At 34.1% G+C, this 12768-nt stretch overlaps 1 protein-coding gene across 2 annotated transcripts; it reads right to left on the bottom strand.

The window, feature by feature from the left end:
- Window positions 1–71: 71 nt before the first annotated feature.
- LOC139813173 (uncharacterized) lies at window positions 72–2568 on the bottom strand. 2 transcript variants are annotated; one of them, XM_071778528.1, is made up of 4 exons: window positions 1875–2568; window positions 1600–1743; window positions 761–1028; window positions 72–658 (listed from the first exon to the last, which is right to left on the bottom strand). In XM_071778528.1, exons 1-4 carry the CDS (start codon window positions 2078–2080, stop codon window positions 122–124), a joined length of 1155 nt encoding a protein of 384 aa, XP_071634629.1. In that variant the 5' UTR covers window positions 2081–2568; the 3' UTR covers window positions 72–121. The 2 variants fall into 2 exon arrangements, with proteins under 2 accessions (XP_071634629.1, XP_071634630.1); XM_071778529.1 differs by lacking the exon at window positions 1875–2568 and adding an exon at window positions 1818–1833.
- Window positions 2569–12768: the final 10200 nt, after the last annotated feature.

Genomic DNA, 12768 nt, shown 5'->3' with positions numbered 1-12768 from the left:
TAATGATTAAACCAAAGATTACATTATAATTTTTTAAGGTTTTTAGTTTGTATACAATAAATATTAACCGATTGCATAGTAAATTGTAGTTTTTTATTTCAAATAAATGAATATGTATTAATTATACATTTCTTAGTCGTAATCTCTGAGCTATTAGATCTCGCTTTGCAGCACCTGCATAAGCAGCATCACGCATATTTTCATTATTGGCCATCACACAATCTATCACATCTACATCCTCAATCACTTCTATATTAAAATCATCATTTTTCATTAGACACACATTATGTAAAACACAACAGGCAAGAATATGCAGTGGAATTAAGTCTACTCTATCCATTGCAAGTGTTGTAAGAAGGCTTCGAAAACGTCCCTTTAATAGTCCGAAAGCTCTTTCAATAGCAATTCTCGCAGAAGCATGACAAAAGTTATAATTTCGTTGACGTTGTGTCATATGGCCATTGTCTCGATACGGTATTAGCAAATTTTCATGCAATTTATAGGCTAGATCTCCAACTAAGTGACAATCTTGTGGAAACTTTGACACATCTCCAAGATAGGATTGTACTTCCGACAGACGAAACACTCGTTGATCATGTACCGACCCCACATGTCCAACATAACAGTGGATAAATTGGCAAGTGTGGTCACAAATAGCCTGCAACAAAAGACATACAAACCAATATAGATTACATAAAATTGGCATGAAAAGCATTAACATTGGAATTCCCGCTAAAATTATTGAAGTAGAAAATATTACCTGAAGTTGGATTGAGTGATGACTTTTGCGATTGACATATGCTGCTGGATCATCTTTAGGAGCTGGAATATTGATGTGCGTGCCATCAATAGCACCAATGACTTTAGGGAATCCACTAGTAGCTTCAAATCCTGCCCACACTTGACCAACTCGTTCATTTGTAGGCCATTTAATTACAGTAGGTGCCAGCTCAATAAGTGCATTTATAACACGTCTTGTTATATATAATGCAGTACTTCTACCGACATTAAATCGATCGGAAATCGACCTGAAATTAAAACAAAAATATATAACAGTTGTTTTCTAGTTAAGGCTTCCTAGGGTTTCGCCGCCGTCATGTGAGATCATGACGTCAAAGGCGGAAATGACACGCTGAGAATTCTTGCGTGCCATTTCCAAATAAAATAACATACTTCAAATTACTTCAGCACACTTTAAAAATACTCCGAGAACTATCCCTTTCTCTTCATGTAATAAATGTAATACGAAACCGTGCGCCGGCGCATAAGCACTCATATTACATTCATTTTATGACTGTTTTTTAACTGTCAATGGAAAGGGATAGTTCTCGGGAGTATTTTTGGTGTGTGCTGAAGTGATCTGAAGTATTATGTTATCTTTTTATTTGGAAATGGCACGCAAGAATTTTCAGCGTGTTAATTCTCGTCCCTGACGTCAAGATCTCACATGATGACGGCGAGAGCCCAGGAGTCTTAATGACACAAATCAACATAAGCATCTCTGTTTATGTTGCCAACATGTCAAACAAAGAAAGATTGATGCTTGTGTTGACTGATATCACTGACCATGTTCAACAAAACTGTGAACTTATTCATTACCTTAAAGAATCTGGAGTAGCTAATCGCCACAACGCCAACAAACACTGTTTGCGTGGAGAAATCATAGGTGCTGCCTCTGTTTTCTCTCTTAGTAGTATTGGCTCAATAATAGACAGAAGATACTCGAAGGTTCCAGGAAGCATCCTAAATCATACATTAGTTATTGTTTATCAGTTAGATATTGCATTCTGTATTCAAATCTGTACTAAACTGTTTACCATAGACTTTTTGATAGAGAAATATTTTTAGGAAGACATTATTTATATTATTGATACCTGAAATGAGCTTTGAAATCTTGACTTGTTAACCCTGGCACTACTGTTTCAACATAATTTTGTACTCTGGACACTTTTCTTCTTTTATTTAACATTTTTTCCAATATTTCAAGTTCATCATTATCGCTGTCACTTGATGACGTTTCTACCAACTCCCGTATTTGCAGTGCTATTATTGTTACCAAATCTCTTCGATTTGCCTCCATTGTTTGCTACTTAAACGCACGGACGATTTCCTCAGCTGCCTCAGCTTTGGGAAGAACGAGACACTCGCGGGGGGTATGTGTGCGACGATTGCACCCGGTTAACGAAGCTGATCGCGCTCAGCGGGCGAAATTGCGCCCGTGCGACGAGACGATCATACGACACGGCGCGGTACAGCGTACAGCGACGGTGAACGGTGACGATACAGCGCGAATCACGAGACGAGACGACACGGACACGAATGCGAATCAACGATCGCGAGAACCGTGCCGATCGACCGTCTCGCGGAGAAGAGTATGAAGAGACGAGGAAACCGATGACCGAAAAGCGATGTGGGACTTCAGACTCCACCTGTTACCTAAACGCAAACGCAAACACCAATAATGCCAACGCTACGCTAGTGCCGTTCATGGAGCTTGCTATCGCTATCGCGCTATTGGCTCCATGAACAGTTTTGGTAGCGTTTGCGTTTATAGCGTTAATAGCGTCTTCCCGAACGCACCCCAAGAGATCTAAGACGCCTTGAGTAACGAAGCGAAACCCAGCTACAACCTCGCTGAACGCCAGGACTCGTATGGAAGTCATTCCCACGAACGATCTTAAGAAATTGGATACTGATAAATTATCAGAACTCACAACAGACTTCATTAAGGGTGCGTTCGGGGAGACGCTATTAGCGTTACCTAGCGCTACTGGTTGTTCGCGGAGCCCTATGATAGCGCTACTAAACGCTGTCGTGACGTCATTACTGGTAGTGTTATACGTCATAACTGCTCACTACCAACGCTTTTCCTTCCGAGGTAGTGCACCGGTAGCGTTAGCGTTTGGAAGCGTTTGCGAACTCCGCGAACAGCAACGGTAGCGTTCGCCATTTGTATTATTACGACAAAAGTCAGGTAGAAATCATCAGGTAGAGATCGGGCCAGGAAAAGTAAACAAGAAGAAGATTGCTATGGAATTTACAAAGATACAGATATTCGACCCAGAATCACACGAAGTATATAAGTTAAAATTAAGCCACGATGATGCCATAAAAGCAGAAAACGGTAAGTTGAAGGTTATGTTCAATATTTTTATTATAATTGAAAAAATTTAGTTATACTTATTTATTTTATATCCTCTTATACGGTGCATAGATTAAATTATACAATAACTGTAATTATATTTTGTAATTTTTTTACATAAAAAATATATATTGATAATTGTGAGAAAGGAAAAGGTGACTAAAATTTAACTTAAACTTTTAGTTTTTTTAATAACTATTTTATTTACTTGTAATATGTACTTAATCTTGGAATAATTTTTTATATTCTTCTTTGTGTGGGAGTTACTGTGATAATTCTTTTATGGTGCGTCTCCACCTGCGAGTAAGAACTCTCGAGAGCAAAAAGAAAGAGAGAGAGAGAGATACTCTCGAGTCTCTCTCTCTTTCTCTCTTTTTGCTCTCGAGAGTTCTTACTCGCAAGTGGACACGCACCATTACTTTGAATGTCTTTTCTATTTCTCCTTTTTCTTCTTTCTTGCTTAAATCTATTTCTTTTTGTCATTTTTTTTTTAATGTTATTATTTGCATGTAGATATGGCTTTTGCTTCAGCACTGTTAAATTATGCACGTCAAAATATTTCGACTGGTGAGTGTTTAATAAAAATTGTTGAGAAATGAGTAAATTTAGATTAGTCATGTAAGTACATGTATATGTACGACTGAGCGACACTGAGGGAGCACGAAACGAGCACGCAACGAGCACGTAAGCATAGATGTGTAAAAGGTATAGCGTCCGCAAGAAGGACACCACACAAGCGACGCGCGGTGCAAGCATACTCAGAAAGATACGAGACTCTCTCGAAGCCGACACGCGGTCGAGCGCTCCAGCGTATCATATACAGTATATACATGTATATAACGTATTGAATATAAACTCGTTAATTCTCATCGTTTAATTGACTTCACCCAAACTCACCACTCCACGCACCATTGAACTTAACATGGTAGCAGAGCGTGGTTCAGTGAAAAGTTCGGGAAAGTTCCGTAATGGTTGTGGGAACACTTGGCGGTGAAACAAAAAGTGATTTACAAGTCAAAGAGGAATCAACTGAAGAAAACGGAAGCGAGGATTATAGACGAGTCGACATGGCGGACGAGTTCAAGATGACGCTACCAATTTTTGATGGAAACGACTACAGTACATGGAAAAAAAGAATAACTGTATTTTTGAAAATGAAAAAATGCGAGAAGGTTATTCAACGAGAGAGAATCGACACGGAAAATGAAGCCACGTGGAATGATACGGACTTAAAAGCAATGAACTATATATATAGTGTTTTGTCAAATAGACAAATGGAGTTTATTAATGAAGAAACTACAAGTTATGAAATAATCAAGAAATTAGACAAACTATATGTGCGTGAATCAACCGCATTACAGATCTGTGTAAGAAATAAACTAGAAAGGATTAAATTGAAAGACTACACAGGAACAAGTGAATTTTACAGTGACTTTGAAAAACTAATAATTGAATTAAAAAATTCCGGAGCGACAGTGACTGAAAAGGAAAAATTAAATTACATGTTAAGAACGCTACCAAGTTCATTAAGCCATATCGAAGATTTAGTCGACGTGCTACCCGAAGGAGATAGAACTGTGGATTACGTAATTAATAAAATTAAAATGTATGAAGACAAAGAAAAAGATGAAAATCAAAATTTAAGAAATAAAAGTGGAAATTTGAACGTATTCAAAAGTGAGATGAAAAAGGACAGAACGTGCTATAAATGCGGAAAGCAAGGACATTATCAGCACGAATGCACGAGCCAGAGCAGCGCGGGAACTTCTTGGAGAGGTCCGAGGGGAGGAGGACAGCAAGCGCGAGGAGGCGCGCGCTATCAGCTTCAGCAGCAACGAGACAGCAGCTACGGCAGAGGCAGCAGCGGTTACCGAGGCCGAGGCGCAGGTCAACGAGGACGAGGCGGTCAACAACGGCAAGATCGTCAAAGCGCAGACCAAGGAAGGATGACTTTCACAACAGAGGTAGACAATAGGGTAGGATATAACGTCGAGGTAAATAATTGCGAAAATAGAGTCGAATGGGTCTTAGATAGCGGATGTACGGACCATATAATAAATGATGAAAAGTATTTTGTAGAATCAAAGAGACTTGAAAATCCAATTAGTGTAAAAATAGGTGATGGTCGAACATTGAAGGCAACAGAAATAGGCAAAATAGGAAATATAGTAACCAAGTTGGTAACAAATTATGATGAAACAGAAGTAGAACTTAAAGATGTATTTTTTGTTAAAGAAATAGATAGAAATTTATTGAGTTTTGGAAAAATTGTTGATAAAGCTAAAATAATATCAATGGGAAATACTTCAAAAATTTATACACAAGAAAATAAACTGATAGCAGTAGCTAATAAAGTAAATAATTTGTATAAAATCAATAGCCTTGTTGAGAACAAACAAAATTATGTAACAGAAAATGTAAATAAGAGTATGACTTTGAAAGAAAAGTATCATAAACTATTAGGTCACGTAAATTTCAAGTACTTGAATATTCTGAGTCAAAATAACTTAGTTGATGGGTTACCGAATAATTTAGAGAGCGATTATTTGAAATGCGGTACGTGTATACAAAATAAAATGACTAACACTAGTTTTGAAAATAATAGACATAGAGCAAAAGATATAGCTGAAATTATTCATGCAGATGTAAACGGACCGCATAGTACCATAGGTTATAGGGGTGAAAGATATTTTCTAATTTTAATTGACGATTATAGTAAGGCTGGGAAAGTTTACACGATGAAAGAAAAAAGTGAAGTTTATGACTGTATTGTAACATATGTAAATCAATTAGAAAATCTAACTGGTAAAAGAATAAAGCGTTTAAGATGCGATAACGGGAGAGAATTTTTGAATAAAGATATATATAATTTTGCTAAAGAAAAGGGAATTTACATTGAGCCGTGCCCTCCGTATGTTCACGAGTTGAACGGAACTGCGGAAAGATACAATAGGTCGGTAATGGATTCGGCTAGATGCTTATTGTCCGATGCGAAAATACATAATAGATTTTGGCCAGAGGTAGTCAAGACGGCTGTTTATTTGAAAAATAGAACATTGGCAAATACATTTGAGAAAAAGACTCCGTATGAGATTATGATGGGAGAAAAGCCCGATATTAAGAATTTAAAATTATACGGAAGTAGAGTTTTTGTTAGAGTTCCGGAAATTAGAAGGAAAAGTAAGTGGGATAGAAAAGCTGATTTAGGAGTATTAGTCGGTTACGAAGAAGTAGGGTATAGAGTATTAATTAATAACAAAGTGATTGTAGCAAAACACGTAGATATAATTGAAGAAAATGTAAACTTAGTTGGATTTGAAGATAACAATGAAATTAATGAAAATGAGTCAATTCAAAACGAGATTAATCAGGAACTTCAAAATGAAAATGAGGAAAATGAAAATAATGAGCATGTGAATAACCTACCCAGTACTAGCGATACAAATTTACAAGTACTGAGAAGGTCAGAAAGAAAGAAAAGTGTCACGTCTGACGGTATAATTACCGCTATATTCCACCCGCATAAATTTTTCGATTTTCTACCTTCATTGCTAGAAGTCCCCAGCATCTGAAAACAACATTATAATATAACAATCATTCTTTAAATTAACTGTCACAACAAACACTCAGCTGATGCGAACACGCGTTCTTAAAGTAGTAGACATAAGCCTAGAGAACATGGCTACCTTAAGGTACCCTTTCAAGCTTAAGCCCCATTTGCATAAATCACACTATAAACTTTTGGACAATTGCTTGTTAAAATTCCCCAGAGTCACTAAAATTGATCGTAAATGAATATTACAAACCTTATGAGATCTTTTATGCAATACAAATTCAATTTAACACACGAATAAATACATGTTCCATAAGAATAAACTCAGAAAATTAAAATAAAATATAAATGAATTAATTAAAAATAGACTATTCATAAGAACATAACCTTTTATGCCTGAGAAACATTATCACGCTAAAATAGTAATTATTTCATTAGCATTTTTTCAAACATGATTGTTATAAACAATTAAATTATATTATTAACAGACCTAGTTAGTGTGATTACTGGAACTATCACAAAAAGTCAAATAACTTTTGATTATAAACCATTATTGTATCTCTCAAAATAAACTAATTAACAATAAAATTTATCATAAAAATATTATTAAAGATGATAAATAAAATCACTGCAGACACTCAGCAGAGCATGTCAAATAACCTCACAAAAAACCCCACATCATATCTCTTCTTAATTCCGAGATATAATTAAAAATTATGGAAATCCATAAAACACAGAAATTTTAAACAACCTAAAATAATGCCCTTAATTATCTGAACACAACAAAAGAAACCCCATCTTTCTATCTCTTACCGTTCTCGAGTTACAAATTATTAAAGTTTCACATCCGCCATTTTGAATTTCCTACCCTTTAGACTTACAAAGACCAAATTACTTTTACATTAATATTTTAGTTTTTTATACATTTTAAAGCTGAAAAATTTCATTTCTAAACAAAAATTTTGACACTTAATTATTATGACAAAAATGGAATCTCTCATACCCCTAAATACCAGTAATGTTAACGCCGATTTTCTATTTAAATTAATTAAATTAATAAACGAGATTGAAAATTGAACATTCGTCCCATGAAAGACGAGGATAGTTTAATACCAGTTCATAGAGAGTAAGACAAGGATAGCCATATAAATTCTTAATAAATTAAAATAAAATTAGAAAACGAATAGTTTGAGATAAAAACGATATGTACGTGTATAAGGAATAATCATTAGAATCGTTCGATAGAAAAACATTTACTACATAATCATTTATTTTTGCAACTTACTTTTATAAACAATTATAAATAAATTATTAACCATATCAACAAACATTTTTAATTTATACTCCAGATGAAGTACAACAACTTTCATATAAGTCAGAACCACGTCACTCTATAAATGCGAGTTACACAAAATTCCAAAGGGAGTCCCACCCTGTATATGGCCAGGAGTCCCGCTAAAACCCGAACTATGAACATATATATGTATGTATATACGGTCTTAGCAGGACCGGGTATTTCAAATTAAAATATCTTCTAAACTACAATTGCAAAAAATACGCTGTTTGTACGTACGGTTAGCTTGATTTTTTCTCTTGAAAACCAGATACAAAACATAAATTTTATTAAACCCTTACACCTAATTAATTAAAGAAACCCCTGCTCCCGTTTATAGTAGAATCTACAATAAAAAATAAAAGTAGTGTACATTCGAATTTCATCGGTGTACATAAACTTTATATCAATACACCTACGAAAAATGATTATAACTTTTATTTCTGCAATTGTTTATTTACGAAATATTTATAACAATAAAATAACGAATGTTCATAAACGAGATAATATTAGAAATTCAAAACCTCTTAAACAAAGAGAACATAATAATATCAATATGCGAATTAAAGAGTACCAATTTATTTAATTAATAATTTGTTATTAACAAATACATATATTAACAATAAAATTTTCCAACGCGATGTTATACTTTAGTAAAAGTCCTACAATATATTTCCTATACACTCCCATCAAATTCCCAACCATTCGTGAGATATAAAAATAATAAAATCTTAATATATATATATATATATACAAATTAATTTCATTAATTTCCTGTACTAATGAGAATGCTGACCATTTCTATCTGCATGATACATTATTAACATGATATTAGAATCATTATTACTACTGCTAAGATCACTTTTATCAATATTATTATTATTAACAAAATATATATATATATACTTACTAAAATTAAAATAAATCTCGAGCGTCAAACACTGAAGCGCCACTCACGAACCTGAGAAAGATAGAATTGTACATGCGTAGCATAAGGAACGCGAATCCGAGCGAGATACGAATATTGTACGATCTGAAAGAGAGAAAGAGAGAGTCAGATATACTATAGTAACTGTTAGACGAAGAGAGCAATATCTTTTATACTTTAGACATGCTAATAACGACTTTAATTGTACTATTGAATTATTCTACCCTATGTAAAGTATGTCTAAAGAAAATTTAAATAATATTCAACATATTTTCACATTTTAAAAATTCAAATATTAAAGATTTCTTATTTTTCTTGATAATAAAAGTCATATTGAAATTTCATAATGAAAGAAAGTATCGCTCTCAATACAAATCGCTGTTAGACTAGAGAATAAAAATAGAATTCAGACGAGTCACCTGTATGACTCATTCGAGTGAATCTAGTCCTTGCATAGACCATATATGGACATGTCGAAGCAGAGCGCAACGCATGACCATATAAGGTAATGAATTTCAAGACACCACCCTATGACTCATTGCTGGCAAGCGAGCCACACCACTAGAAGTAAACTCACATCCGCTAGACAACGCCTTATGACTCATTGTAACGAGGTGTGGTCACCTCCCACTACCGTTTCCAAAATTGTATAAAAGCGGAATCTTTCACCCTCTCGACGGAGAGTGTGGAACGAGCCAGGAAAGGTCACATATCTCATACTTGTTCCATCCTCCCACATAAACCACTTGTATCGTAAAAGTTCTACAATAAATACCATACCTTTTTATATCAAAAGAAAGATAAAGATTATTGGAGATTATTGAATAACCTACCTTCGACGGATCCAAGGAGCCATAATCTACATCACCGACCAACAGCTAATTATCCTGGGGTTTTACCTCCTTAACTGCAAGAAAAGAACCCATCAACGGAGACGTTCTGCCGGATCGAAGCCACCTCGCATCACCCCAGGACGTCACAAAAGCCCTGTAAGCAGATATGGAAATCCAATAACAAACTGTGTTTATGTAAATTATGTTAGTGTAGACAATCCGGAAAATTATAATGAAGCAATAAATTGTAACGATAGCGATAAATGGCGAGAGGCTATGAATAAAGAAATCGAATGCTTAAATAAAAATTATACATGGAAATTAGTTGAAAAGCCAAAAGATAGAAAAGTATTAGATCTTAAGTGGGTGTATACAAAAAGGGCTGATAATAAATTTAAAGCGAGAATTGTAGTAAGAGGGTTTCAACAAAGAGAAGTGTTAGAAGATATATACTCACCAGTAGCGAGAACACAAACGTTAAAAATTATGTTAAATTACTGTGTACAAAATGTATTAGCGATAGATCAAATGGATGTCGAATCTGCGTTCCTAAATGGAAAAATAAAATCGGAAGTGTATGTGAAACAACCTCAAGGTTACGATGATAATACAGGCAAAGTTTGTAAACTGGAAAAGGCTTTGTACGGACTGCGAGAAAGTCCACGAGCCTGGTACGAATGTTTAGACGAATACTAGACTAGAGAATTAGGATTTTGGAGATTAATAGTGAAAAAATCTATTTGATAATCTTTGTAGATGATTTGTTAATTTGTAGTAAAAATCGGAAATTAATAGAATGTATTAAAAGAAAATTAGCAGCAAAATTTCAAATGAAAGATATGGGCCAAATAAAACTTATTTGGGAATAAATATTGAGTATGATTGTGAGAAGAAAATTATGACATTAGATCAGAAAAACTATATTGAGTCATTAGCAAAAAAGTATGAAATTGAAAATGCGAAATTGTATGCTACCCCAATGGAGCAAAATTTGAAATGTGAACCTGCCTTATCAGTATCAAAAGATATAAAATATAGAAATTTAATTGGGGCCTTGTTGTATATAAGTTCAAGTACTAGACCAGATATTTGTTATTGCGTAAATTATCTAAGTAGATTCCAAAATTGTTATGATCAAAGCTATTATAAGTACGCCTTAAGAGTATTAAAATATTTATATTATACCAAAGATTTAAATTAAAATTTGAGAAAAATGCAAATTTGGATATATTAGATTGTTGCGTTGATGCTGATTGGGCAGGAGATATAATAGACAGAAAATCCACGACGGGATATGTTATAAGAATGTATGGTAATACTATATTTTGGAAATCAAAAAAACAAGATATTGTAACGAAATCGTCGACAGAGGCACAGTATGTAGCCTTGTCTGTATGTGTGAGTGAGATAAACTTAATTAGAGAGTTATTGAAAGATTTTGGAATAGAAATAAAAAACCCGGTAAGAATTTATGAGGATAATGCTGGTGCGATTAGTATAAGTAAATATGGAAATCTAACAAAAAATTCTAAGTGTATAGAAACACATTATCATTTTATTAACGAGAATTATTTGAAAGGAAAAATTGATGTAATCAAAATAGATTCAGAGGAAAATCCAGCAGATATTTTCACCAAGTCCTTAGGACGAATTAAATTCGATAGCTTTAGAGAGAACTAAAAGTTATGTTAAGAAAATTATATAGTGTAAAATGATTGAGAAAGCTAAATTTAAGGAGGTGTTGAGAAATGAGTAAATTTAGATTAGTCATGTAAGTACATGTATATGTACGACTGAGCGACACTGAGGGAGCACGCAACGAGCACGCAACGAGCACGTAAGCATAGATGTGTAAAAGGTATAGCGTCCGCAAGAAGGACACCACACAAGCGACGCGCGGTGCGAGCATACTCAGAAAGATACGAGACTCTCTCGAAGCCGACACGCGGTCGAGCGCTCCAGCGTATCATATACAGTATATAGATGTATATAACGTATTGAATATAAACTCGTTAATTCTCATCGTTTAATTGACTTCACCCAAACTCACCACTCCACGCACCATTGAACTTAACAAAAATTTTAACAGTTTTCATGTATGGCAATGGAGTAATTTATTTTCATTTAATACGCATATTAAGCGAACAATGTAATACATTAACTTCACTGTTATTGTAAAGTTTTTTCTTTTCTAGTAACTCCAAAAGTGCTGACATTGCCCAAAAATGATACAGCATGCTGCTCTTCAGCTGAAAATGAAAATCTTGGTTTGTAATTTTATCATTTTTTCTTTACAACATAATGTTTTACATATTCAAACAAGTAATTTTTGCAACTGTTACAATGGATATTTCAGCTATGGATAGTTCAGCAGCTATAAATATTGAAGAGGAGGATAATTCAATTAATAATACGGAAGAAGAATTAGGAGACGGCAAACGTTGAATTTTTTTTTTAAATTATAAAGTCTTATTATATCCATACAAATGATACAAGAATTCAATAAAAAATGTGTAGCCAATCAATTTACAGTTTCTATACAAATTTATAATTTTATTACGTTATTCCTATCGAGAGGTTGAACAAGTTCTAGTATCATGAAACATAATGCAGCGTCTACAATGGCAGTAAGTTGTAAGGTCGTAAGGAAATCAACCAATTATAGTTAAGCTTTAATAAGAAAACTTAACTGTAATTAGTCGATTTGCTTACAACCTTATAACTTACTGCCATTGTAGACGCTGCATCAGACTTAATATTTTATGAATCTAGCACAACATATGACAAGATTTTTATTTATAGGTTTTAGATGGTCTCATGAAGGAATATTGCTCTTAATTGAAGAATATAGGCAACGAGAGCAAGAAATAAAATCAGGAAAATTACCCAAAAAAAAGCATGGGAGCAAATTGCTCAAGAATTGAATAATAAGGGTTACAAGGTTACAGGAAAGCAATGTACAACAAAAAGTTAACACAA

Source organism: Temnothorax longispinosus, chromosome 5 (assembly GCF_030848805.1).
Source record: "Temnothorax longispinosus isolate EJ_2023e chromosome 5, Tlon_JGU_v1, whole genome shotgun sequence".
Classification (NCBI taxonomy): domain Eukaryota; kingdom Metazoa; phylum Arthropoda; class Insecta; order Hymenoptera; family Formicidae; genus Temnothorax; species Temnothorax longispinosus.
This window is presented reverse-complemented; position numbering and strand designations above follow the sequence as displayed.